The sequence below is a fragment of the Phaethon aethereus genome (assembly GCF_964289735.1).
Source record: "Phaethon aethereus genome assembly, chromosome: 11".
Taxonomy (NCBI): Eukaryota; Metazoa; Chordata; class Aves; order Phaethontiformes; family Phaethontidae; genus Phaethon; species Phaethon aethereus.
This window is the reverse complement of record NC_138587.1, coordinates 1,207,751-1,233,294: the sequence shown is the minus strand read 5'-3', so window position 1 is coordinate 1,233,294 and position 25,544 is coordinate 1,207,751. Positions and strand designations below refer to the sequence as shown.

Here is a 25,544-nt window from a genome sequence, read left to right as displayed (position 1 = left end):
CTCCTGCGAGCTCTTCTGAGATAAACGTTGCAGGACTGGTGATAAAAAAGGAAAAGCGGATGAGGAGGAGCCGTGGCAGAACTGCCTCCCGCAGGCTCCGGAGCCAATACCCCCGTCTGGACGAGGCCCGCGAGCGGGTGCTGACCCCGGCAGCAGAGCTCGGCCCCCCCCGCCAGAGGCACGGGGTGACCCCTCGCCCGGCCCCAACCTCCTGCTCCCCCAGCCCTGCAGCCGCCGAGGACATCGCACGCGGCACGTACCGCAAGAGCCTTTTATTCTTAGGCAATAGTTTTCATGTTGGTACGACGACCCCTCAGATTATGTTACTGGGTATTTTAAAATGAAATCCTGTAAAGTTAGCTTTGGTAATTGGATAGATTTTGAAATATATCATTATAGATTATGTAGCAACTCAGGAAAACTGACAAATAAAACAGGGAAAGGAAAGCACCAGCCATGAAGTGCGTAGCTGGACTGAAAATGTCTCTGTCGATATGCATCGCTTCAGCAGCTGAGCATTGCGGCAAGAAAGGAAAACATCCACGGCGTGGAATCTTTAGGCGGAGGCCTGATCCTGCACCCAGCGGGAGGGCTGGGTACAAGTGCTTCGGAGGGAAGGGTGTCACGGCTTTCCTCCCTTCTCCGTTTCGCTCGCACTCCTCTGTTGCAGACGCAGGCACAGCCGGTGCGGTGGGAAAGGTCCGTGTCCCGGCGGGTACCGGTGCCCCTGGAGCACCCCGAGTGGGCGCAGGGGTTGGGGGGTGGCTGCTGCCGTAACTGCTCTTCTCCCAGCACCGACTCAGACGACGGTGCAGCAGCAGCAGCACCTCTCGGGGTAGTCCAGCACGTACACCTTGTTTTCGAGTCCATAGATGTAGCAGAGGTAAGGCTTCCCCGAATACTGGTAGTGAACTTCTGTGATGGGGATCAGCTCAATTGTCTGACGCTGGGAAAGGAAGAGCTCAAATTAAATAAGCTTTTAGCCACAAGCCTCGGGGGCCGGGGACAGCTGCCGCCTTGTGAAGGGGGAAAAAAAATCCGATGGCGATCAACCAGCCCATGGCCACAGCCGTCAGAATTTCCTCTAGCTGCAGCTGGCGCGTTTTGGCCCTTGCACACCGGACCGTTTTTACTGCATTTATAACTGCTTTGAGATAATTCGTTACATCCTGTGAGCCCTGGTTTCCCGCTCCCGGTGTGTTGGCATACGCCTCGTCGCATGCGTGGCTGAGGTCTGCGTGTGGACGCGGTTCCCTGTCCTTGCCCCGGGAACGCGGGCGCCTGGATGAGCACCAGCGAGCGCTGGCGCGGTGAATCGCCACCCCTGTGGACACGAGTCCCCCCGTCCCTCGGAAGCGGGAAGAGGTGCCGGTGATGGGCCGCACTGTGCTGCGTCGCTGCAGCAGAGAGAGCTGCAGATTTGAGCCCTGCTGCTCTGTGCCCGTCCCAGGGCGAGGGAAGCTGCTTTCACCTCCTCTTACCTGGCACCCGCTGCTCTGGCAGAATTACAGGAGGTAGGCTGGGAGCGGTGCTGCCGTGGCACCTTACCTCCCCGCGGAGGGCCCTGCTTCGCTCTGCAGAACGCGTGGCGCCATCCCTGCCCTTCCCCCGCGCCAGCCAAGCCCAAGGCCTGGTGAACCCTGCACCTCTGATCAGCCGGAGCGGCCGGCAGCGGCGGCCCCGCGGCGCCCGGGGCTGCCGGCTGGGACGGGAGAGGGAAGGGCGCAGCGCGGCGCCCGGCAGCCGGCCCGCTCTCCTGGGCAGGCGGGGCAACGCGCCGCGCCGCTGGGCGGCAACGCGGCGCCGGCCCGGCTCTCGCCGCCGCTTGCCATGACGTGCAAGGTCACCCTTCTCGATAAAGCTCAAGTCTGCCGGGCTGCGGCCCCTCTGGCCCCAGCGATATCTACGTCCCGGTATTTACTCCCAACACACGGCCAGCGCCCTGAGAAACTGGAGCAGTGTCAGCCAAGCAAAGAAGAGGAGACTCCCCCTCCCCAGCTTTGTCCAGAAGATGCTGATTATTAAGCAGAAGAACTTCAGCCAACGGCAAGAGGAGGGGATGAAAAATTCAAGGGTGGGGAAAGCGCCAGCAGAAGGCAGCCGGAATCGGCATAAATACGACGTGATGCCGGGCATTTGGCAGGGCGGGAGGTTTTCGGCACCTGCTTTCCCGCGCAGCTAGAGGATGCTGTGGACGGTGTCCAGCAATCCAGTGAGCAAACTGCCTTTGATGCTGAGAAGTGGAAATTATAGGTTGGAATTAAGCTGGAGGGCAGAAATGTGCCAAAGAGCTGGTTTTGACAGACCACATGGAAAATCAAACCATCTCCCTATAAATTTATTTTGGTCTTTCCGTTTACTTGCATTTCCAATGTGAAACCTCGTCTTTCCCGTGAAAAGACAGTATGTTCTAGCCAAACTTTTGCATTTGCGATCACATTTGTAACAGCAACAACAGAGATTACAACACTCTAGCGAGAATCAGATGGAGCGGAATCCTAACATTTATTCAAAATTAGCTTCTAAGATAAAAATAGTGGTAATAAATAATGTGTGCCAGGGCTTTGAAAAGGTAAAAGGAACAATAATAACCACAGTCACCTGCATCTTTCAATACATTTCTGAAAGAATATTTCCCTGGCATTTCGCTTGATAAGTAAGATTTCTTTGATAATTAGAATTTCTTCTTCATTTGCTAAAGATCACCTCTAAATTAAAAATGAAACCGGTTGCTATTCTCAACGCCGTGCCTAACCAAGCTCACTAACCCACCGCCACCAGCCGGCGCCGGGCGCGGGGGGACGCGCAGGCGGCTCGCCCGGGCTCGCCCTTACCTGCCGGAGGACGCGGGAGGACGAGGCAAAGGCCACGCTGCGCTCCGCCACGGCTCGCTGCGAGGCCTGGGAGATCTCGGGGTCGGCAAAGTCGACGATGGGGTACCCCTGCGGGAAACAACCCCGGCCATGCAAGAGAGACCCCGTTTAGCACAAACTCACTTCACCTGTTACTGGGACACACAAGGAAAGGCCTGGGCACATAACGGAAACACACAGAGTAAATGCTAAGCTCAAAGTCCCGAAGATGTGTCTATCCCACCCCAGGAAAACGCAGAAGTGTCCGAAACAGGGACCGTGCCTCTCTAGACAGAGGTCGGTGCTGCTAGTGGGGCGGGACGGCGGGGGGGAGGCTGCCGTTCCCAAGCCGGCAGGTTTGGTTAAACACCGGCACTGGGTGACTCTACGGAGAAGAGTTCACTGTCACCCTCCTCCAGCAGCGCAGCACTGTTAATTTTGAAAGGTTTTTGGAAGCCTCTCTGTTCTCCCCCGGCCTATGGACAATTTGCAGGAGCAATACTGGGCTTGTGGGCCAAGCAGAACCAGTCCTGACTGCAGCTACTTGCATGGCCACGAGTAATAGCCGTTTGTGAGAGGCCCACTGGTTTCAATGCTCCCAGGACTTCAGATCTAAAGCACGCATGGAAGAGTGACTCAGATGTTAAAGCATCGTTCAAATCCCGAAGGCATTCTGCAGCACCAGAGGCGAAGTCCTCACTATGGATGCATGACACCAACCGCTCTCTGGGGAGAGCTGGTCTGCGCTTGGATGGTGCCTGCCTCCCAGTCCTGGTACATGGCTAAAGTTTCTACAGGTTACTGCAAAACAACTAATAAATAATAAAAAGGCACAGTTAAATCCTCACTTGTTTGCATTCGCATAAAGAAAACCAAGCTGAGGACTGAGCAGTGCAGAAATGGCACAGGCTGTAGGTGAGCGCTGTGCTTCGCCCATTTTCGGACTGTTTTCCCCCAGACTTTGCAGGCACACGGAGGCAGATTCTCTCTGGCAGCCCTGTACCACAGCAGCTGGAGGAGCAGAGATGTTTGGCACTGATGAACATCTTGTTTAAGGGCGCTGCACCCACGGGTCCCCACGGCAGCCCAGCGAGCAGCCCCGGCCAGCAGCAGCCCTGTGCTGGCTCCTGGCTCCAAAGCGGGACCAGCCCCTGCCTCGGGATGAGCTCCCGGCAGCTCTGCAGGCAGGTGGGTTTGCTGGCCAGTGCCGATGCCATGCCGGCGCTCCGGCAAGGGGCAGGAGCCGCCATGCCATGCCCTTGCCCTGCAGAGTCTGTGGCTGACAGTGCTGATGCTGTGCGGGCAGTGGGAAAGGGACAAGGGGCAAGATAACAAGCCCCAGGGATGGACGCGCTGCTGGATGTCTCCTGCTCTTGCTGGAGACCTGTGGAGAACGGCTCTGGGGTGGGATTTCTGCCAGTCCGGCAATGGCCACCAGAAGCAACCTGGTGCGGCGGAGCGCTGACGGCTGCGGCACAGGTTGGTGGCATTTTGTCAGGCAGAAAACCCGACAACTCTTGGCTCCTGCGGAATTGCTCTGCACCAGCTGGGGGCAATGGCCCGACGCCGCGCGGCATCGCTCCTGGTGCCGCCCCGTCCGGCCGCACAGGTCAGCGGCCGTGCCCCTGCTCCTGCCGAAGCATTTCTGTTCCAGCCCCACAGCTCCCTGGCCCCGGTGCCCCCGCGGGGAGGAGCAAAGTCGCGATCCCCCAGTGGCTCCTGATTTTGCCGGACTTCACAATCTCATTGCTCCCTCATTCCTCCTGACTGTAGAAATGGGAAAAGCTGTGTCCTGCAAACTGGGACGTGGCAGCTCCGCTGCACGGAGGGCACTGGCTGTCGCCGTGTCCAGCGCAGCCGCCGGCCACCGCAGCAGAGACGCGCAGCTGGAAGCCCTTTCCCACAGCCCCGCGTTGACAGCCGCCCAGGGAGGGATCCCCCCCGGCCCCGAGAGTTGCGCTCACCACCACGTTTTCGTCTCTAAAGATACTCTCTCCACTGACTTTGCTGAGCAGCTCTCTGGGGAAGTTCAGATGATGCTCAGAAACAAACTCAAAGACATTGTTCTTCCTGCAAGAGAGAGGGGAAACAACCGACTGATGCAAGGCTGGCTGTAGAGTGCTGAGCTATCTCCAGGCTCTTTCTAAGTGCCCGAGCAATGCCGGAACGCTCCCCGATTTCCCAGGACAGTAATCATGCCTGCCTAACCTTTGCGCACTCCTGCATTAGTTTCTTAAGAACCTTGTATACGCAACAACCATGGACGACTCTTGCATAAATAACCCTGAAATCAGACCCTCATGGTGATCACCTTGCCTTACGGCTTCCAGAGCCTCTAAACCTATTAAATCTTTGCGGCAGCAGAGGTCTTATATTCCCTTTCCGAAGCCACGGCTCCTACTCCAGCGAACCGTCTTGCGCTATTGCTTGTAGGACCTGGGCATGGTTGGAGGCTGATGGTGGCCTCCAAAGGAGCTGAAGGTCTCCTCTGGCAGAGCTGTGAGGGGCTCCCGTGCCCCCCAGGAGTCCCACCAGCATGACGGGCACAGCTGGGGCAATTTCCAGTCTCTCAGGATGGGCAGATACGGTGTTTGGAAAAATGGAGGTCTTCACACAGGGTAACTGGAGGCACTTTGTACAAAATGGGAAGGTGCTCAGGAAGCGCCCAGCAGGGCAGGTAATGGCTTTTAGCGAAACCTCACAAGCTCAGATTTTTTTTCAGCCCCAGCTGTTATCTCTGGCACTAGAGCTCCCAACTGGGAAATGCCAGAGCAACACCCCAGCCAGCAGCCTTGGGCCATCACTAAAACCCCAGAAAAAGGAGCGCGGCCCGTGCCCCACGTCGTCCCTGGCTGCCGGGGGCTTTGGGTCTGGGCTGTGCCAGCTCTTGCCAGGCAGAGGCTCAGCTGCGCCGTCTCCATTTCTGACTCCTTGTGTGACCCTGGTCATCCTTTCCCTCCGTGGACCCACGTCAGCTCCCGCTACGCCCCATGGACAAGGCTGCCATCATCAAGGACCAGCGCCGCGCTCTGAGCCCCCGCCTCTGCCTGCCCAAAGGCAATAAACGCTCTCTCACCCCCACCTTAGGGAGTCCAGCTGAGCTCCCAAGCCTTGCGGTAAAATAAGGAATGAAAGAAACGGCTCTGAACTTCGACCCGTGCTGCTTACCAGGCTATCACCAGCTGCCTGAAGTGTTGGAGCTTTTTCTCTCCCTGACAGGTTGCACAGGTCTTGCTGCTGCGGCCAGAACAGGTATTGCACCTTGGGATGCGACAAAAAGGACTTTAAATGGGATTTGAAACGCTGCCCGCTTTCCGAGGCCTGCAGAGCTGAGCGGGGTTAATCTCGTCTCATCTCGGGCGGTTTGCGTAGCGCGGCTGGGCCGGCAGCACGGGAGCCGGCGGCAGCACGCGCGCCGCACGCCTTCCCTCGGTCGGCGACTCGCGGGATACGGCGCGTTTGCTGGGAAAAACAAATGACTAATGCCAGCCTGAATCTATCCGTAAATGTGGAATTAGCCAAGGAATGTACTTGCAGATCCAATGAAGGGAAGTCACGATCTCCCCACGCGAGGGGAGGAAGGCGAGCGTCACTCTGAAGGTGCTGCCTGTGCCTCTGACGGAGGCAGGAGGCATGCACTTACCCTCGGAGCATTTTGATCGCATCAGTGCAACACGGATTAGCAGCCGTTAGCGACTGATTCATTAAGGCTCTTCAAGCCATCATTAGCCCCCGCGGAGCCATGTTTTAAAATTACTTCCATGATTATGCACGATACCATCTCTGTTAGTTTAAACTTAATGGAGACACATAAACAAAACAGTTTTAGAACAGTGCCTTCTTTTTTGTCACTTAGAGATCATTTTTAAGCCTGTTAAGTTTCATGTTTGGAAAAACCAGAGGGTGGTAACAGCTCTCCAGCCAGCACTGCTGTGAAACCTGCCAAAGCCGCGGCGTGCGCCGCAGGACCGGACCTGAGAGCAGCTCTGAAGTCTGCTGCTGCCATCCCGGGGGCCCCTTCCAGCCCCGTCCCGCCTCCCCGCGCCGAGCCGAGCCCGGCGGGACGCGGGACGGGAGGTACGGCGAGGACCTGGGGACACCCGAGGCCTCTTTTCTGCCGCAGCTCCCGAAGGTCTGAGAAACTCTGCTTGTCTTGGAAAACCCAAAGCTTTCTCCAGTGTCCCAGCGAAGCTGGGAAGTGCAACAGTAACAGAAAGGTAAAAAATCTGGAAGAAGGGAGAGTCAAAAATTATTATTTTCCAAAAGCTTCAAATCTTCTTTCATGGGTTTGGGATACCAGCCTGGTTTCTGAATGCTGAGGGTGGGCCACCCTGAATGAAGAACAGATGTTAAAATGAAAGTTCATTTAAAAATCAGAGGGGGAAAAAGGCTATTTCTAGTAAGTCATTCCCGGAGAATAAAGCTACTGCCGTACTGCTTTATCTGTTAAGTGATCCTCATGGTAGAAATAAAAAAGCATCCAGGCAGGTCGAGCATGCCCCAGCCCTGCACTGTGACCTCTGCCAGCAGCACACAAGTGGAGCCACTTCGGTTCAAACATACCAGATTAAGGGCTTTTCTTCCCCCCACCAACTTTCCAGTATTTTCCTCCTGCTGGCAGGTCCCCAGCTGATAGCCTCCACCAAGCCAGTGGGACTGGGATGACTGGTTTCCACTAACCATATCGCTGGGTGAGCAAACATGGACGAAGGGAAGCAAGACGGTCAGCGCAGAGCCACGCTAACGGACGCGCGCAGGAGCCCGTCGTACCTTTGGCGACCTGTACCTGAACAAAGCTGGCATCGCTTCTGCCGCTTCAGCCTCCGCCGGGCTCCCTTGCACGCTGCACACCTCGCCTACAAATACAGCCAAGAATTAAAATAGGTGGTGACTGCTAGGACAGAAACATGCCGTGTTTATAAATCCAAAGCTTTTATGCATCTTATCGGAATAATTGCTAGCTCAGGCTTGCAGAGAAAGGCATTTGCCAAGTACGCACATTACAAATGAAGAGTGTACAAAATAGCTCATAAATTGTGACTCTGGATTAATTAGGTGTTCCAGCCAAACTCGCCGGTGATGCAAACTGGACACAGGTTGAAATGTCTTTTTTCTTAAACACGTGTTTTTCCACTGTTATTTGTTCTTCTAGTTAGTGGTATACTTTTATTTAAATATTCATATTTAATCGGATTAAATTTAATTAAGCGACAATGTTAGTGCAATAACAATACATCTTCTGGCTGTCTTTGGGAACATCTGTGCAGAGGAACAAATAAAGACAGGAGGCCAGATTTGTAGCTGCACTCGCACCCCTGGGTTAAGCCTCCTCTTCCTTTCGGAAACCCCGAACACAGAACTGAGACAGCAAACAGTTTGCTGTGTTTGATGCCTACGGCCTAACCCCGTTTCAACAGTGCAGAACCAAATTCTCCTTTTCCTCTCACCATTGTAACACGTAGGCTATTGATTGAGAACGGGGTAAGACTTTTTTGCTACCCGGGCAAGATTTTGACAACCCCATTCAGTGTCTCGAGACCCTGGGAACATCAGCTGGAAACCGGACTGAACACGAGTGGGTTTGGGACACAGGGTGGGATAGAACAGCACTTGCCCTCAGACTTCCAGCCCTCACAGTAAGTAATGAGATAGCACGCGATGTAATTTCGCAAATGAAGCCCAAACTTAGAAGAATAGGAAACGCAGGTTGCCCGGGGGAAGGTTTCCCAGCTCCTTACCCGACCTGCCCCATGGCACACCCCGCACTTGGACCGGCCGTGACCGTGGCATCTGTGACAGTCCTGAAATCAGAAGATTATTCATGCACAGAGCTGCCCAGGGATTTCAGATATCTCATGTTATGCACATGCACTCTTCCTGCATCAAAATTCAGCGATAAAATTCTGGTCCTAACGGGAAGGAATCCAACACCGTAAAATTGTGCTGTACGACCATTAAAGGAGTCATAAATAATAATTATTTAACAAAGGCAAATGTCTGTGTAGTGCTGGCAAAAGAAAGTAATTTTTTTTCTTTATTCATCATTTCGCTTAAAAAGTAAAATAAATTGACCAGCTATAGAGCTTGTCAAAAGCTAAATGGGAACTGTCATGCAAACAAATGTTCTGCTAATGTTGAAAAAAAAAATTAACAAAAGAGGAAAGATTATCCAGTGCTATTTCTTGAGAAGGCTGAAGCAAAATTTGTCCTTAAACTTTAAGAGTAAGAAAACACCAGGAAGAAGGGATCTCTGACTCTTTTCCCAGGCATTTAATGAGGAACAAACCCAAGGAAATGAGAACCGTAGTGAGGTGCCCGTCACCGTCCCGAGGAGCTGAGGGTCCCGGGGGAGGGACCCTGCCCCGGCCAGGGGCTGCACCCCCAGCCCCGACAAGCCCGTTGGCTGGGGAAGGGGCTCCCACGAGCAGCCGACAGCGGGCGAGGACTCACCCTGACCAGCGCCGAGCGGGGCAGCCGGCAGCGCCGCGTCTGGCCCTGGAAGAGTGGGGGGGCCCCGACCTCCACGTCCCAGGGGTCCGGGGGGGCGTCCCCAGGGGGTCTGGCCGCTCCGGGCTCTGCAGGAGGGGACGGCGTCTTAGCCGCCTTGCTGGAGGTGGTGCGTGGATGCCGGCCGGCTCCCGGTGCTGCTGGGGACCAGCCAACATCGCTCCCCATCCCCATGAGGGGGTCGCAACAAGGGACCCACCCTGCGTGTCCGCGTCGTGGGCACCCCGCGGTGCTGAGCATCCTCCTGCCACCACGGCACAGCCCCGGCTCCCCCCAGCCCTCCCAGCAGCCCCCTGGGGCCGGGGCGGGCACCGGCGGTGACCCAAAACCCGGGCGCGGGGGTCCCCCGGCGCCCTCAGCGCGTCGGCAGGGAGCCCCACCGGGCGGGCGCCCGGCCCAGATCGAGCTCGGCGCGTACGTGGCGCTGGGGAGGGCCCCCCGCGGCAGGGGCTGGGGAGCGGCGGCCTCTGCTCCCAGGGCACGCTGCCACAGCGCGAGGGGAGCGCGCCAGGCCCGCGGGGCAAAGGCCCTGCCGCAGCTTCGTGGGCCCCGCCGCGTGCAGGCAGCCGCGGGGGATCAGGTGAACCCGGCTGATGCTCCTTAGACCCAGCTCAAGCCATCCCAGGAGCCACATGAGCCCCGGGCGGCGGACACGGCCCCAGCGCCGGCGTGCGGGACACGTCCCGCGAGAGCTGCTCCAGCGGGCTCCGGGGCTGCCACTTCCCGGTGAAGGGCTCGAACGCCCACTCGCTCAACCTCGACTCGCTGAACGTCTCCAGTCGATACTAGAAGAGAAAAACCACGCGCTCGGCACAAAGACAACTTGCACAAAGCAGGCATTTAAATTTGAACCGTGACTTCTAGTAAGGGGTCTCAGGAGCACCCCAGACTCTTCCATCTCCAACTACAACATGCGTAAGAAAAATCGGTTGGCGTTTTCACAGCGAAAGCGTGTTTTGCCATCATTTGGAGAACCCTGTGGCTTATTTTTTACGCGAGGCCCAGAAAATAATTAAACTGAAAAAATACATATAATTTATATATTTTATACATAATATACAAAATAATTAAACAGAATAAATATATCAGAATAAATTCACGGCGGGGGGGATGTCACTGTGTGCTTGCCCGAGCTCCAAATACCACGCTGCAGAGCAGGTTCCCGTGGTTTAGCTAAGGAAACGCTCTTCAGCCCAAGGCCAGGCCACCAGACGGGGCTTCCAGGGGCCTCGCCACGGTGGTGCTTTACTGGAGAGGAGGATGGACCTTTCGGCTACAAAAGCCTGTCGTCAGCTCTTAGGCAGGCTTTCCTCAGAAAGCGCTCGTATGACTGCGTTTAAAGTAGGACGAAAGCCATTTAATCGGGTGAACGGATGGCTCTTCGTGGCCTCGTGTCACTACGTAACCGGAAATGACCCCCGCCGCTCCGAAGAGGGGCCCAGGACGCCGCAGGCGCCGGGGCGGGCGGTACTCACTCGGTACGTGCCCAGCTGCCGCAGCCGCCGGATGGCCGGCTCTCCGGCCGCCCCGCTCCCGTAGCAGCATCGCGCGGCCGCGAAGCGCAGGAGGGCTTGCCTGGCCGCCGCCTCTGTCATCGGGGGCACGCTGGGAGGCAACCGAAACACAGCGGGTTTATACTCTTAACTTCTCCCAAAGCTGGAAACATGCGGTGTATTAAACCTACTGCAAATAAAAAGGGAGGTAGAGCTCGTTTGGGAGCACGCGCCTCTTCTACACAGTCACGGCTGGCATCTTTCTCAATACAGAAGAAAGGGAGGTTTGCATTCTAAAAAAATATCTTCATGCAATGTCAGTAAGGTCAGTATTAAATATTGGTCTAAAAGAGACGTGTGCGTGTAAACCCTCGCCTTCAGCAGGCGGGGGAAAGGAGAGCAGGTTCGAAACGTCGTCGTGTCTTTGCAGGCTGCAAACAGACAGCTTCCCTGCCTGCTCGCGGCGTTAAAAACTGCACTCTCTCTTTTTCCAGACCCGAGGGCCCCTGTTACTCTGAGCTGCTTTCTATTTTCCGCTAACAGAAGCAACAGCAGAAGGACCAACTCGTGCATGAAGCCCACCCCGTCGCCCTCGGCCGCCCGCAGCGGCTCTGCCCGAGCGCGGCCGGGGCGGCAGGTCCCCGGCGGTGTCACGGGCAGCGCAGGGCTCTCCGACCCCCCGACAACGGCGCTAGAGAAAAATGCGAACAGGAAAAAAAGAGCCTAAAAGCTGGCTCTCAGGGGTGGTGCCTCAAAGATCCTCATCGGTTGTCCTTGTGAGTAAGGGAGAACACCTACAGCAACTGCCCAAGGCTGAGGCGGGTCCCTCTGCCCTCGCCGTAACACCTGACTGTCCGTTACGGATTATTCCATCTCTCTGATTTAACACCCTCGGAAAGCATATTAAAATCCAATGAAGTAAATGGTAACAGAGGAGATAATGTCAGAATTTGCTCTGCGGAGAATATTCAGCAACTAATCCTTTCCTTGGAGCCCGTGATGGCTCCAGCCTCGGCAGCCGAGCATGCTGGCGAGCGTTTTGTTACGACCCCAGACAATACGTGTGAAGAACCCTCCCTGTCAATACGGTGACCGCTGAGATTAAGAAAACCCTCTTCGGTAAAGAGCAAGAGCGAGTCTCACAGATCCCACGGCTGTTTCGGTTTGGCAGGGACGCCGGCGCAGGGAAGGAGGGCGGTTTGGCTGGGCGGCAGCCGGCGCTCGCCCGGCTCCATCCCCTGGCGGGCGCTGCCACGGCCGGCCGGGGACGCGGCCGCTGCCCCCGAGCTCACAGCCGCCCGAGGGGAATCTAACACACTTCTCCTCTTAACAAGCATCCCTGAACCTTCACGTTCCATTCTTTTTTTTTGCCCCCAGATGTTTGTTTATCTAACAAGGGCTCACCAGGCACTGATCAAACTCAAAGCTCCCATGTTTATTTATCCACTTTCCTGTCCTTTCAAGACTGTGTTTACGAGATGTTTAGGCAGGTCACCGTCCTGCAGTCATCTTTTCCCCCCTCGTTAAGGCTGAGGTAGGTAATGCCACCGGATAGCCAGCCTGAGCCCACGTGCCGATGAAGAAGGTGAGTGGGAGCGGGCTCCTGCCATGCTACACTACCTTGGATCAAACGCTGCTGTACGAGCTGTGCTTCTTTCTTCTTTTTCTCCACGTGCAACCAAAAAAGCAGGTGCTTTGCTGTGGTTTTAAACTAGAGATGAAAGTCAGGGGAGAAACAAAGACAATAAGCAATACATGAAAGACAGAAAAACTGACCCGAGAGAAGGACTAGCATAAAACCTGTGTGATACTTGTGTTCCACAGAAAACGTCAAGAGTTTGGCCCCCCCCGCCGGGGAGTTGCCCTGGTCACGCCTGGACAGAGGCTGTTTTATCAGCCCGGACGCTGAGGACGCCGGGCTGTGGGGAAGGCAGCCCTGCACCTGGAAATTCAGTTTTTGCCCCCAGCCCCGAGGCTCTCCCACACGCAGACCAGCGCCGGCGCTTCTCCACACCGCTGGGTCCGTAAGACACCCGTCCCCACCCTCTCCCCGCCTTCGCTGCCCTGCGCAGAGCGACGGGACCGCAGGATGCCCGGTGCAGGGACGGCAGCTGTTGGCACCCACTTGATGGCTGGCGACGCCGGTGGGAGGCAGCACAAGGATGATGCCAGCGGCATTAGTGACGTGGAGGTCCGCGTCCGCCCCCGGGACCAGCCCTGGGCACGCCACAGGGTGCCAATGCCGGCGGTGGGGACAGCCTTTCGGCCGTCCCCGGGCCCTGGGACCCCAGCGAGCGTCGGGGGCTGCTACAAGGGCTCACCTCCCGCCCCGGGGCTGCGCCGGGCTCCTTTCAAGGGAAGTGCAGAAAACTCTCCCCAGAGCTGCCTACCTGTGCTGCACGGGGCGGGCGCTGCTCCTCCGCTCCCCGGGCTCGCCCGGTGCGTCCAAAGGAGGTGGCAGGGGCTTCGCTCCTACGGGAAAGGGCAGCTGAGGATCCCAAGGCCAATTTAAGCCCAAGGCAGATTTTGCTCACAACTGCAGGAAGGTTCAGCTCTAGCCCCGGGTCAGCAGTTTGCTCCTCACCAAACACCCCCTGCACCCCAGCCAGAAGTTGCTGCCAGTCCAGCTCATCCCAGTGCCGTTCCAGCAAAGCACTGGGAGGGCTGCCAGGTGAGTGGGGCATGTCCGTGCCACCGCACTGACCTCGCTGCTTTGCTCAGGGCAGCACAGCGGTCCCAGCTCCCCTCTCAGCAGAGGTCTTGACGGCTTTCCAAGGGGGAGCAGCACAGCCAGATGTCAGAGCCCATTGCTTTCCCAAACATACCTGCCTGCAAAAGCAGCAGGCCGGGAGCAGCAGCCCGGGAGGTAAAAGGAGCCCGCGAGCTGGGCAGGCACGTGCCCGTTGCAGCAGCGGTACCGTGCAAGAGGGAGGTTTCCTGGCGCTGGCACCTCCTCGGGTTAGGCAGCTGCTGTAGCTTCCTTACAGCCAGAAGAGAGAAGGTACAGGAGCGCAAACTGTCGGAAAGCCGACGAGTGCCGCGCACATACCTCTGCCCTGGGCGATCCGCTCACGGCCATCCAGCTGTCCCGGGGGGGCAGAAGGCGTCAGGGGACGTCTCGGCTCCGCGTCCAGGTCACCTACAGCCCACGGAAGAGCAGTGAGGAAGCTCGAGGGTGGACGGCGGAGGCAGGGACCAAGCCGCCAGCAGAGGCCAGTTCGCAGCCCGAGGACCTGCCGTCCTTGCCCACTGCCTTGCCCAGCCCCGGCGCTGCTGTGGAGCCGCACCGGCACCCGGAGCGGGCCCCGGCTCCCCCCCTGCCCGCAGAGCTGGACAAGGAGCGCGGCCGGGAGCCAGGGCATCACCAGGCAGGGACAAGCACACGGGCAGGGAAGGCGCCAGAGCTTTCCAAAGAGCCAGGACGTAGCCCAGCAAGAGGTGAGAAGTTGTAGCTGGAGAGCTCAAAATTGCACGCATTCACAGCTTCCTCGGGACACGAACAGAGGTGAAGGTCAGCACCTCTTGGCTGCCTTTGAAACACCAGCCCTTGGCTTGACCAGCAATGACTCTGCTCTTTAAGGGACTGTCTTTTTTTTCTAAAAGTTTCCAATTTAATTTCATTCTGCTCATGGGACATCGGGGGTTTTTTTCCTTAGGTACCGCTTTAAAAATAACCACAGGTAGCAACTGGTCCTCCTGATGTCCAACACAGAAACAATTCTTTTTATTAAGCCTTTTATCCAGTGACCTTTCATATGACAGTGGCTGATTACAAAAACTCAGTCTGTGCAAGAAAAGAGCATGTGGAGGAGCCAGGAGATGCCAGCCTGGCAGCAGCACACAGCCTGACCGGCACAGAAAGAGGCTGAGGGCAGTCATCCATCAACTTGATTTACTAGACTTTTCTTCTGAGAGCGCGCTCCTTTCTTCTGGGAAGCTAAATTAATCTCCCTGTTATTTCTTCCTATGAAAATAAGAAACTACCTGCTTCATTTGAAATGTCACATCCCTCATGCAGGAGAAGACAAGGCTGACCTTGAGCTGAAGGAGCACAAGGTTTCCAGGTAATGGTGAGCGATAAGCACTACGGAGAACCTTGTGAAAAATGAATCAGTAAGATGCCTTCAGTGGGATTATCATCTCAGTCATATCTAGATCAAACATAGAAACATCTTCCTCAAGCAGTTGGTAAAGCATCCCAAACCGTTTTGGATTCACTGGTCAATCAGTTCACAGACCGTGTGAGTCTACTGGGGCTTCACGGTCATGATAAAGCTCCAGCTTCCTCCTCCGTGCCGCCCTGGGGAGGTGCCTTTCCTTCCCCTCTGTTTTGGTGTTGCGTTGCAGGTTGTTGGGTTTGGTGTTTCGATATGCCTGTGTGCAACTGCAACTCATGAGGAAAAGGACACGCAACTGTGACTGAAAAAGTTGTGAATTTCCTCATTTTTGAGGAATTTTAATTTCCTCAAAAGAAAACATAACTTTTACAAACCTTTAACAACTGAAAGGACTTTGCACACCTTTAGCGAGGGCTCCCTTTTCTTCAGTTCACCAAAACTCACCAGCCCTGCTCGGGTGGGCGAGTGCTGTGCTCGGCACGCATCGGGAGAAGGGCAGAGGGAGGATGCGTTGCCTTCCCTTAGTGTGCTGCAGAGCAATACTCCAGGAGCATGAACTCCCAGGTTCTTATTTTAACCACTATACCACAACAAATCCTTTATCTTCATGCCAAAATATACTGGATTTCTGCACACATCACCAAGAGAACCCGGTCGTCTATTTATAATGTGCAAAGGTTAAACAAAAACCTGTTTACAACAAAATATGGAGATAACAGTATAAGTACCAAATTCCAGTCCAGTGGAAATGGTTTAAATGACCAGGTTAAAAATATCCCAAATTTGGAGTAAATAAATCAACTGCATGGTTGTTGCCATGGTGATGTTGTTGGCAATCACAACAGTCTATAAACACAAACTCCATAAACAGAGCTCCATTTTAAAACAACAATAAGTCTGAGACGGACTTTGACCAAAGCCAAGAAATCCAGCGCTTAGGCTGTTATTCATCCGACATTTCAGGTTTTGTCCTGTGCCATCGGGATCCGGCTCTAGATACACCAAAATAGCCGGCAAAATTCCCACGGCACGCAGTGGCGTCGGAGCGGGCGCCAGCCTCGGACTCGAAGCTGTTTGACAGACCTGTGCACGACCCACGTCACAGCACCCTAAACGCGCGGCGCTGCAAGGTGCTGGGCAGCGAGCGCAGCGGCTGCATGGCTCCCGCAGCGCAGCCCAGCTTCCCGCCACGCTCATCCGGGCCGGCACCAAAACGCCGTTGCACCATCGGTTGAAAGTCAGGTCATCAGAGGCTTGGCCCTTTTGTAAGCAAATGGGGCAATGCTGGATGGTTGTTAAAAAGTGACCGAACGTTGCCGGGCACTGCCGTGTCCCTGTCCTGCCTGCACGGCGACACTGGCAGCTTTGAGCATCCTCCCCAGAAGGACTCCCTGTCCTCTAACGACCGCCGGGACGCTGCCGCCTCTCCTGCTGCTGCCTCTCACTGACCAGCCGCAACGCAGCTGAGAGGCCACGAGCCGAGCGAAGACCGACGTGGGTGGAAACCTCTGTTCACTTTCCTGAGGTGCCCAAGATCCACACGGCGCACCTGCACTTAACACTTATGTTCCTCAGGTGTCTAAAATTAGGCTTTTTTGCATGTGCTTAAAACAGTCAGACGTGACAGCTGTGCGCGCTCAAATCCTGTTTCTCAGCTGGAAGGTCCCTCGTCTCTCACCCGTGGGTGCCGTGGGCTCAGTGCTGGCAGGCGATGCCGGCGCTCAATACCCCACGGAGCACGACTGCTTTAACGATCAGCTAAAGGAGGGGAAGTTGGAAAGAAGGCACCTCTGCAACGGGAACCAGGGTTGGGTTCCTCCTGCCGGTGCGGTAACCATATTTTGTTGTTTGGGGACATTCCTCTGCAGAGAGGAACAAGTCCCGGGCAGGTATAAACCAAGGCCAAAAGCTGCTTTCCCCACGCACCCCTCCGGGCAGCCCGCGGGGACGGCAAATACCGCAGCTGGCGAGCAGTGACTCAGCCAGAGCCCACTGACGTCAGCGGGAAGACCCCCGTTTTCAGTGCGTTTAGGACTGGACCCGTAGCCAAAAGCCTGGGAGAGTCTGGGTCTTTGGCAAACCCCAGCAGTTAACCTGCGGTTCTTGTCCCCACTCGTCTCTTCCCCCGCTGCTTCACCCCCTGCCTGGCTGAGCTGGAAGTCACCATTCCACGTGGCACCTCCAGGGCCACAAACATTTTGTTTTTCCCTATCTGATTAAACAGAAACTTCCTGTAGCATCATTATTTCTCCTTAAGCTAATCAAAGCTTTTCTCATTCATAAATTAAGGAACCTCAGAACTCAATTACTTTTCAGTAACGTCAGTGACAGCAGTATTTCACTGGGGCCCCACATAATTAGAGTTTCTTCAGGCACCATATTAACACCTGATGAAAAAGATATAGTCAAGGGTATAAGATCAAAGCTCCATCATGACAGATATTTTGATCAAGCAGCATTTTGTTAAAAGATAACAAATCCCAGTTTAATCTCTAACCCACGTCAGGCAGGTTATAGAGGACTCCAAGAAACCCACCTTGAAGGCAAAACTCGGAAGCATCTGAGGAGCAGATTCAGGGACTAAATTCACACCTTTAAGGATTAGGTCCCTGTCCCACTGGAATCAGTGCAGCAACACCCTTAGGTGACACGTGGCACAACCAACGTGCTGACCCTTTCCACTCCTTCCAGGAACACCGACTGGACGAGTGCATACGCTGACATTTGCTGGAAGAGGGGTTCCGTTCTGGAAACAGTTATTTTTAAGACACTACTTGAAAGCACAAAGTTTATGAATATCTTAATCAAGTACAACTGTATAAAAATACTAGAGAAACTCATCAGCACGGCATGCGATGTATTTCTTTTAGTTTTACTTACTGTCTGCTTTCATTTCTTGTTCCATTTTCAAAGGCTGGGAGCAGAGATGATCCCGTCCCAGCGATCTCCTCTGGAATACATTGTTTTCTGTAAATTCTGTACTCACAACAACGAAACCCAGCCCCCGTGAGCCACTCCCCTCTTCCAAACAATGCAGACATTGGGAATTAATGAATTAATGTCAAAGCTGGACGAAGCAGAAGCTCGCCAGGAAGGAAAGTGGCAGACAGCCCATGCACGCTGTGCCGGCTCCCCAGAGGGAAGCCCCACTGGAGAGGAAGATGGTCAGAAATCACGGAGACTGCACGCAGCACCGAATTACAGCCCGAGAGGCCTAAAGAGACTACAAGATCTTTCAGGCCCCTTCACAGTGCACTGAAATCCAGCAGTGAGAGGCACAAGACCTACTCACCACGGGCTCCGCCGGTGGGCTGGGGCTGGAGGCACCGTCGGCTCTGCAGAGAGGGCACACAGCCGGGTGCCTCTAGGGCATCACATGAATATTCCACGTATTCAGAGCTCTCGGTGTTAGCTTTTTTCCAGTGCCTAGTATAATTATTAAATAGCTGCTAACTTAAGTGCAGATACCAGAGAAGACAGCAATGCTTCACACAGTGCCTTTCTTTTGCCAGACTGCATGTGCGAGCCCTGCACGTTACCGAAGCCGAGTCCCTGGGGAACACGATCGTTGTGCAACGAGCTGACGACTGTACGGCGGCCGAGTTAGTTACCCTCAGCTTTCCTACCTTCCCCTTGGCTATCTCACGCTTGCTCCCCCCAAGCCCATCGTCACCCACGAGCACGAAGGGGGAGCAGCGTGGTACTGCTAAGTTTATGAGGGGGTGACTATGGTCTCAGAAACCAGCTGACAAGAGGCTTTGGCCAGTTAGCTGGTGACCATTAAGAAAAGAGCCTGGTTTTCAGAGCTGTCCCCACTCACCAGACGCCAGGAGCCTCCCATAGCCGTTCTTGTGGTCACAAGGCTGCTATCCACTCGAACAGTCGGAAGAGAAGGCTTGCTGCACCAATATCCCGGGGTGCCACACAAGTATCTGCGAGAATGTGCGTGATTTCCTCAGAGTTCGCTGCATTTTTCACTGAAAGGACCAACTTCTGACCCGACATCATGGTCTGGAAAAGCCTGAGCTTTCACTCTGAAGTATTGCTGTGCACGGGCTCTGGCAGGTGGAGAAGGATTTGCTCCTCTGCAGAGGTTTGTCCACCGCGATGGCTGTCCGAATGACTCGGTTAGTGCTGCAGGGCTGTGACTGTGCCATTAGCGGCACACGGGGGTCCTGTGAGCTGGGGAGGGCTGCCCTAAAAATTGACTAAAAGTCCGGAACTTAGCTCAAAATGTGAAAAGAACTGAGAGCACTAAGCACCGGGGGCACTAGTGGGAAGCAGCGAGTGCACGGTGGGGAGCTCGGTGTTGGCAAGGACAGAGCTCACAGGGCCAAGCCAAGCCGTGCCGCGGGCGCCGCGGCTCGGAGGCGGCTCTGGCTGCCACGGCCTCACCGGAGGCAGCTGTTGCTCCATCACGGCAGCAGCTGGAGGAGCCGCCGTCCCTCTGGGTCCTTCCAAGTTGAACTCTGCAGCTATTGATAACAGCATTTCTTTTTCTTTTCCTTTTTTTTTCTTTGGAGCTTAAATACATTCAGTGGTCCAACTACACCATGCTACCTGCAAGCTTAGATCCTTGCTGCAGCCGCTGGGGCCTCAGAGCCTGCTGGGGAGCCAGCAGAGCCGAGAAATGCCGATTCGGCTCCCCCAGCCCCACGCTGGCAGGGGCGGCAGCGGGGGCAGAGCCTGGCCACGGTTATTAACAACAGATTATCCTCCCCCCATCCAAGTCCAAACCTGCCTCTGAAAATGCCTAATTGGATTTCATGTCAATAAAGCCCATTAGCCGCGTGCGTCTGGAGGGGCTCTGCTCGCCGCCGCCGTGTCTGTGCGGTGTCGCAGGCAGCAGTAACCACGTTAGCGGGGTGCTGCTGCAGCCCAGCGCCGCAGCCGGGGGCTGGCAGGCACGCCAGTCCCTTAAAAATACAAAGAGTAGCGACGGGGGCAGGCAGGGCAGAGCTGCCCTCCAGAGCCGCTCCGGAGACCCGCACAGACCCACCTCCTCCGCGGCACTGGGGCTTCCAGGGGAGTCAACCAGGGGAGTCAACCAGGGGAGCCAACCAGGGCAGCTAACCAGGGGAGTCAACCAGGGGAGCCAACCAGGGCAGCTAACCAGGGGAGTCAACCAGGGCAGCTAACCAGGGCAGCTAACCAGGGCAGCTAACCAGGGGAGCTAACCAGGGCAGCTAGTCAACCACCTCGGTCTGCCGAAGGGCAGCTGGGCTGTGACAGAACCTTCAAGCCCCGAGTGTTGAAGCCTTTTGTAACAGTACCCGGGTGAGATTTGGTTTTTTATTCGCTGTGGCATGAGGCAAGCTTGGACAGAGGAGACTGGCAGCTTCGTTTGGGGATATAATTAATGTCGCTAAGGCTATCAACACCGCAAACGCAAGCCAGTTTTAATTACGTTCAGACAGCATATGCCACAACCGTCTCCAATGCAGTTACGTTTCGCAGTGCGAATGAGAACAGAAGTTTCTCATTGCGCTGAAGAGGGCTCTGGGTAGGTGAGTCGGGTCACGGCTGTTCCCATTCCCCAGGCCAGTGCCTGCCCCGTTACCCACCGGCAGAGCTTCTCCGCACAGCCCTCGCGGGGACGCAGCAGGAACACCGGGACAGATCAAACAACAAATTCCCTTTAGCCAGGAAGCGTGCAGGGCTAGCCCCGCTACGGACGTTGCTGCTGTCTTCCCTGAGCCACCCAGCATCACGGAGCTCCGCTTCCTTCCAAGCGCTCGACATCCCGGCATGGACTTGCAAGCGCACAGCCCCGTCACACAGCACACGCCGCCGCATGTTGGCTGCATCACAGCTATGTACATACGCGGTGCGGTCCCCACCCCGCCGAAGGCCTGGGGGGCGTCTGACGAGCATCCTTACGACGGTGCCCTGACTGTGTAGCTGTAAAGTATTATTTAGGGATGTGCTAGGTGCTTACTGCTGGCATTTGTGTTTTTCTGGGCACACACTTTTGGAATGTGCTTCTTTTCTATTTGTACATATTGTATCAGAGACTCTGACGTGTCAATAATTAGGAACCAGACAGAATAATTCTAAAGAGCTCAAAACCCTAACTGCTTCGAAGGCTCACACCCTTAAATGCATGTGAATAGTATGACACAAAGGAAAACAAAGCTGTACCAAACGGCCTGCAGGATCATGATAACATTTTTACTGAATTGTCCCCTTTCGCTGGAAAAAAACAGGCTAAAAAAAAAAAAAACCAAAGGAAAATCTTGATTCTGTGGAATAGGATAATGGGTTATGTTTAACAGCATTAAACAAAGGGATTTGGGGATTATCATATGCAGTTAGAGATGTGACCTGGCTGCAGCTGCCTATGAACAAGCTGTTGTCCCTCCGGCACTTGTGTCGGAGGATCAGAGCAGAGGGTATGTGCCAGCGCCCTTTCGGAAAGGCGGGTGAACATCGCCTACAGAAGGTTACAGTAAATTTTAAAGTTGTTAAAGCCTGGAGAGAGTCAGTGGCCTAGAAAGCAAGGGGCAGCTCCGGAGTAAGGCTACGAGCAAGCCAAGGCTACTGGACGCACGTGCTACTACTGCTGGTAGCATGCCAGACTTTGATCAATAAAATTCGGCAGCGGAACTAGCCAGCATCCTGCGTTGTCTTTTGAAAGCATGTCCCTAACTACTAATGAAACCTGGAAAAACAATGGAGCTGTGCTTTTGCTTAATGGAAAACGCGAGGGACGTGGGAAGGAAGGGGATCACGACAGGCATGACTCAGGGATGCTGACAACACCTCCTTCGCTTGAGAACGGGGATGCGGAGCCGTGGGCACCTGCTGCTCTGAGCTTACGAGCCCAAGCATAGGGATTCTCAGCAGGAGCAAACCCAGGGAGCCTCCTCAGCCCCCACGTGCTGGGAATCCCTTTTGCTCGGGTTCCAGAAGGGCTGACTGACCTGAGCAGCCCTGCTCCCTGCCCTCCAGCAGGTAACCCCAGCTGGCTCGCTCTCCCGCGCCGTTACGGGCTGGTGACGGCCCAGCCAGTGACACCAGCATTTGCAACCCCCCCGCCACGCAGCCCGTAGCCCTCCCGCCCGCAGCCCTGCCGTGCAGCGCACACCAGTCCCTACGCTGCAAAGGGGGCATGGGGAACTACTAGGGGGAATTTTGCAGGTTATTTATCACCAGGCTGTGGTAAATGTCGTTACCGTTACCGTATCTACCACTTCCTCCGCAGAAAAAACATGCACTCTATATGCAGAAAGAAAACAAAGAATAAAAAATATTAATAAAATAGTAATTAATTTATAATTGCTGAGGCCAATTTTCTGAATGGCACCTGCTTAGAGAGCGGTAGCTGCGTGCATGGTCGCACACAGATAAACAGAACCCAGCAGGGGCTGTTCCTTAGCCCGTGCACGGAGCACACACGTCATTTTCAGGACTTAGATTTAGTGGCTCAGGAGCTTCCCCTGCCAGCCCTCTGCCCCTACACGAATTTCATGCCCCAATTTCACCTTCACAATAAGTCTCCCTTATCCAGTCGAGCATTTACCTGCTGAAAGCGGAGAGCTGCGTGCAGCTTGCCCTTGGCAACGCAGCTCCAAATGCCATTGCCGATGCTCGGCAGCCTGTTCATAAACTCCGTTAGGAGGAAGAGGCATTTATAACCCGGCAGCCCCTGCAGCCAGCCTCCCCGCGCTGGGCGCTCCCTGCCATCCCCCATTTGCTCGTGCCGCAGCCACCCGTGCAGCTCGGCCCTGTTCTGCTGCTCGGGTGCTGGGGTCCGGCAGTGCCGTCGCCCGGCAGGGATTGCAACGCAGGGCAAGAGCCTCTCGTGCTCTGCAGGGCTCCCGGGACCTGCCGAGCGCCCTGCTAGCCCTCGTCACCAGCAAGGGCGACTTCTCCTGTGCAGTTTGACCCACGGAATCAGATCTCGCCTGCGCGTGCTGCCCAGAGGCTGTATCTGAGTGAGCTCGGACAGCTCTCCGGGAGGAACGAGACCAAGCCCATCCTGTCACAAGGGTGACTGATCACCCATCGCATCACAGCGCCTCTTTGGGCAACACTTCATTTAAAACCAACTAGCTCAATGAGCATTTCGGCATCACTGATTCCGTGGATTGATTATTCAGGCAGCTCTCACAGAAAGATGCCCAGCGGGGAACCGTGCCCCAGCCAGCATGAGGTGCTGGGACCATCTCCCCGGCCCGTTTGCCCCGGAGACAAGCCATCCCTTACCACCAGACATCACCTCCTTGCCCGCACTGACATCTGCCCTTCCCAACAGCTGAAAAACAGCTTCCCATCTAAACCCAGCACTCAAAAAACCCTGCAATGACCTTTCTGGATGCTTATTTATGCTAAAAAACGAAAAGCTGAGCTGACTACAGATGGACAGTTAACTAAAACAATATTTACAGATATGAGAGAAGCACTTTTAGTGGGAAACTGGTTCATATTAGTCCTTATCAACATCTCAGCATCACACTCACATGATGGACCTTCAGGCACGTCCTGACGCTCTCTACGCCAGTCATCAGCACTAAAACCTCACTGTTGACATTGTCGCTTTATCTTTCCACCTCGGTGAAACCCTTTGTATAAGGAACACCAGCACGGCAATCAATCTCTGTCCAAAACCCCTGGGAAAGCCTAACTGCATTTCTAACTTTATTGAGGTGCCTTTATTTGATGTTTCCTAATGCTCTTTGTTTCCTTGAGTAGCCATGTGGAATGGTTTTACTACATGGCCAGGTTTTCAATTTAGGGTGTTAGTAGTTTTTACCCAATCCAGTATAAATTGGGTCTTGTTTTTCTCAAAGAAGATGGGACCTGATTTAACTCCAGCTGACAACGTTTTCCAGGGATTTATAGGTTTTGAATCAGCCCCATAACCTTCAGGTCTTAAACTGCTGTACAATGATTGATGTCTCTTCCCTCACGCTTTTCATTCTGAGAAACGGGTCAGAGACGTACAGAAGCTTTCTCCTCTCAGAAAGCAGAGGAAACTTGTTTCCTCATCCCGTGTTAAACTCCCAGTTTTGTATATCCCCTCCACCTGTGAGAACGTCCGCAAGGGCAGCGTCCAAGAAACCCGGAGGAGAGGCCCTGCCTTGTCGACTTCCCGCAACAAAGTTCTTTGCTCATCTCGCAGCTCAAAAAAAGAAAGAGGCTGACAAGGGAGGTTAGCTGGTGCCGTGCACTTCTCAAACTATTTTTAAAATACACGTTTTGTTCTCTCTCACAGCGGAGACGATAGCAAACCCGCGAGGACCCCAGGCCAGTGTACCGTGCCAGGTCCTCCGCGCCTGCCGCACGGGGCACGGCTGGCTCCAGAGCGGCTGGGACGGCCCCGGGCGCCGAGCAGATGGAGCAGCGCAGCCACCCGCCAGGCGCGGAGCGCCATGTGCTCGCCGGGAGACGCACAGGACACCCCTCGCCATCGCTCACTGGCGACCACCTTTGAACCCAGCTCATTGTAACCTCGCTCTGCGGATCTCCTTGGATCAAGGAGAGCAGGAGGCTCAAACCAGCCGTAGAGGGGCTAAGGGCTGCCGCCCACTCCACCCGCCCCATGCTTGCTCAGATCCGGCGCAGGCGCTGGAAGGAGCCCGACTGTACCCGGCTGGAAGCGTCTCTTCTGCATTCGGGTCTCTGCTGAGATACCTGCCCAGGGATGCTCTGGCCCAGGGTAAACCAGCACCAGGCAAGAACAGGAGGAGCTGGCGAGGAGTTCTCTCCAGACCAGCTGTGCTCACCCAAACCACAGTTAGGACAGGCTTTTCTGTCTGATTTTGTTTGTTTTATCCCAGGAGTAAAAATAGTTGGGCTTTGTTCTTTTGGGTGGGTACAAATAATTTTTAATGGCAACTTCCCCATTCCAAATGCACACTCCAGACTATTTCAAGCAGTAAAAGCAGTTCTTTGCCAAAACCAAGTGCTAATCCTTTATATGAAGCTATTAAAATGCTATCATTAGTTCAAGCAGAAAAACAATGCTTCCTGCCAGAACCAAAGTTATCTTTTCTTATCATTAAGTCATGAAGGGAAGAAGCAATAAATATAACAGTATAGCAAAAAACAGTTGTTCTAACGAGTAAAAATAACTCTGTCAAAATAGGTACATGTAGCAGATACTTCTCCAAAAATACAGAACTGAATATAATAGTCCAGTGCTTTTAAAATGAGTATGTGCTCTGGCATTTGCAGCTGGAATACCAGGATGCTGCTGACTCCAGTCCCCCAGCGGGGTCAGCAGGGCCACGGGCTGCAGCGGGAGCAGAGCCAGGCCACGAAGGCTCGGAGCTCCTCGCTGCTGGACTGCACGTAGCCCAAACCTCAGGTGCAGCCCCGCGCAGAGTGCACAGCCCTGCGCAGGCTGGTTTTCCAGGCGGATCAGGGATGCCACACTGGTGTCATTGCCCGCCGCAGCCCTGCGGCACTGCCGGCACACGTGGCAGAACACCCTGTGCCGTGGTGGATGCTGCAGAAGAGCAGCCACGGGGAGCTCACCTGGACCCTGTAGGTGCGAGGCACCGGCAGACGCATCTCGCAGTCAGCAAACAGAGGAGCAGGGTCCACGGCCACGTCCCAGGGCCCAGGGG

The 25,544-nt window shown here is 55.0% G+C and overlaps 1 protein-coding gene across 1 annotated transcript; it reads right to left on the bottom strand.

Annotated features, from left to right (window-relative positions):
* Nucleotides 1-699: 699 nt before the first annotated feature.
* SSUH2 (ssu-2 homolog) lies at nt 700-14,214 on the bottom strand (the record flags this gene model as incomplete). The annotated part of the gene is given in 13 exon segments (XM_082004565.1): nt 700-946; nt 2,835-2,942; nt 4,817-4,922; nt 6,021-6,113; nt 7,623-7,708; nt 8,591-8,653; nt 9,303-9,425; nt 10,080-10,082; nt 10,085-10,144; nt 10,835-10,964; nt 13,243-13,324; nt 13,678-13,681; nt 13,837-14,214. Coding segments are annotated over 13 exon segments (1,383 nt in total). The 3' UTR covers nt 700-799.
* Between the last annotated feature and the right edge of the window lie 11,330 nt (nt 14,215-25,544).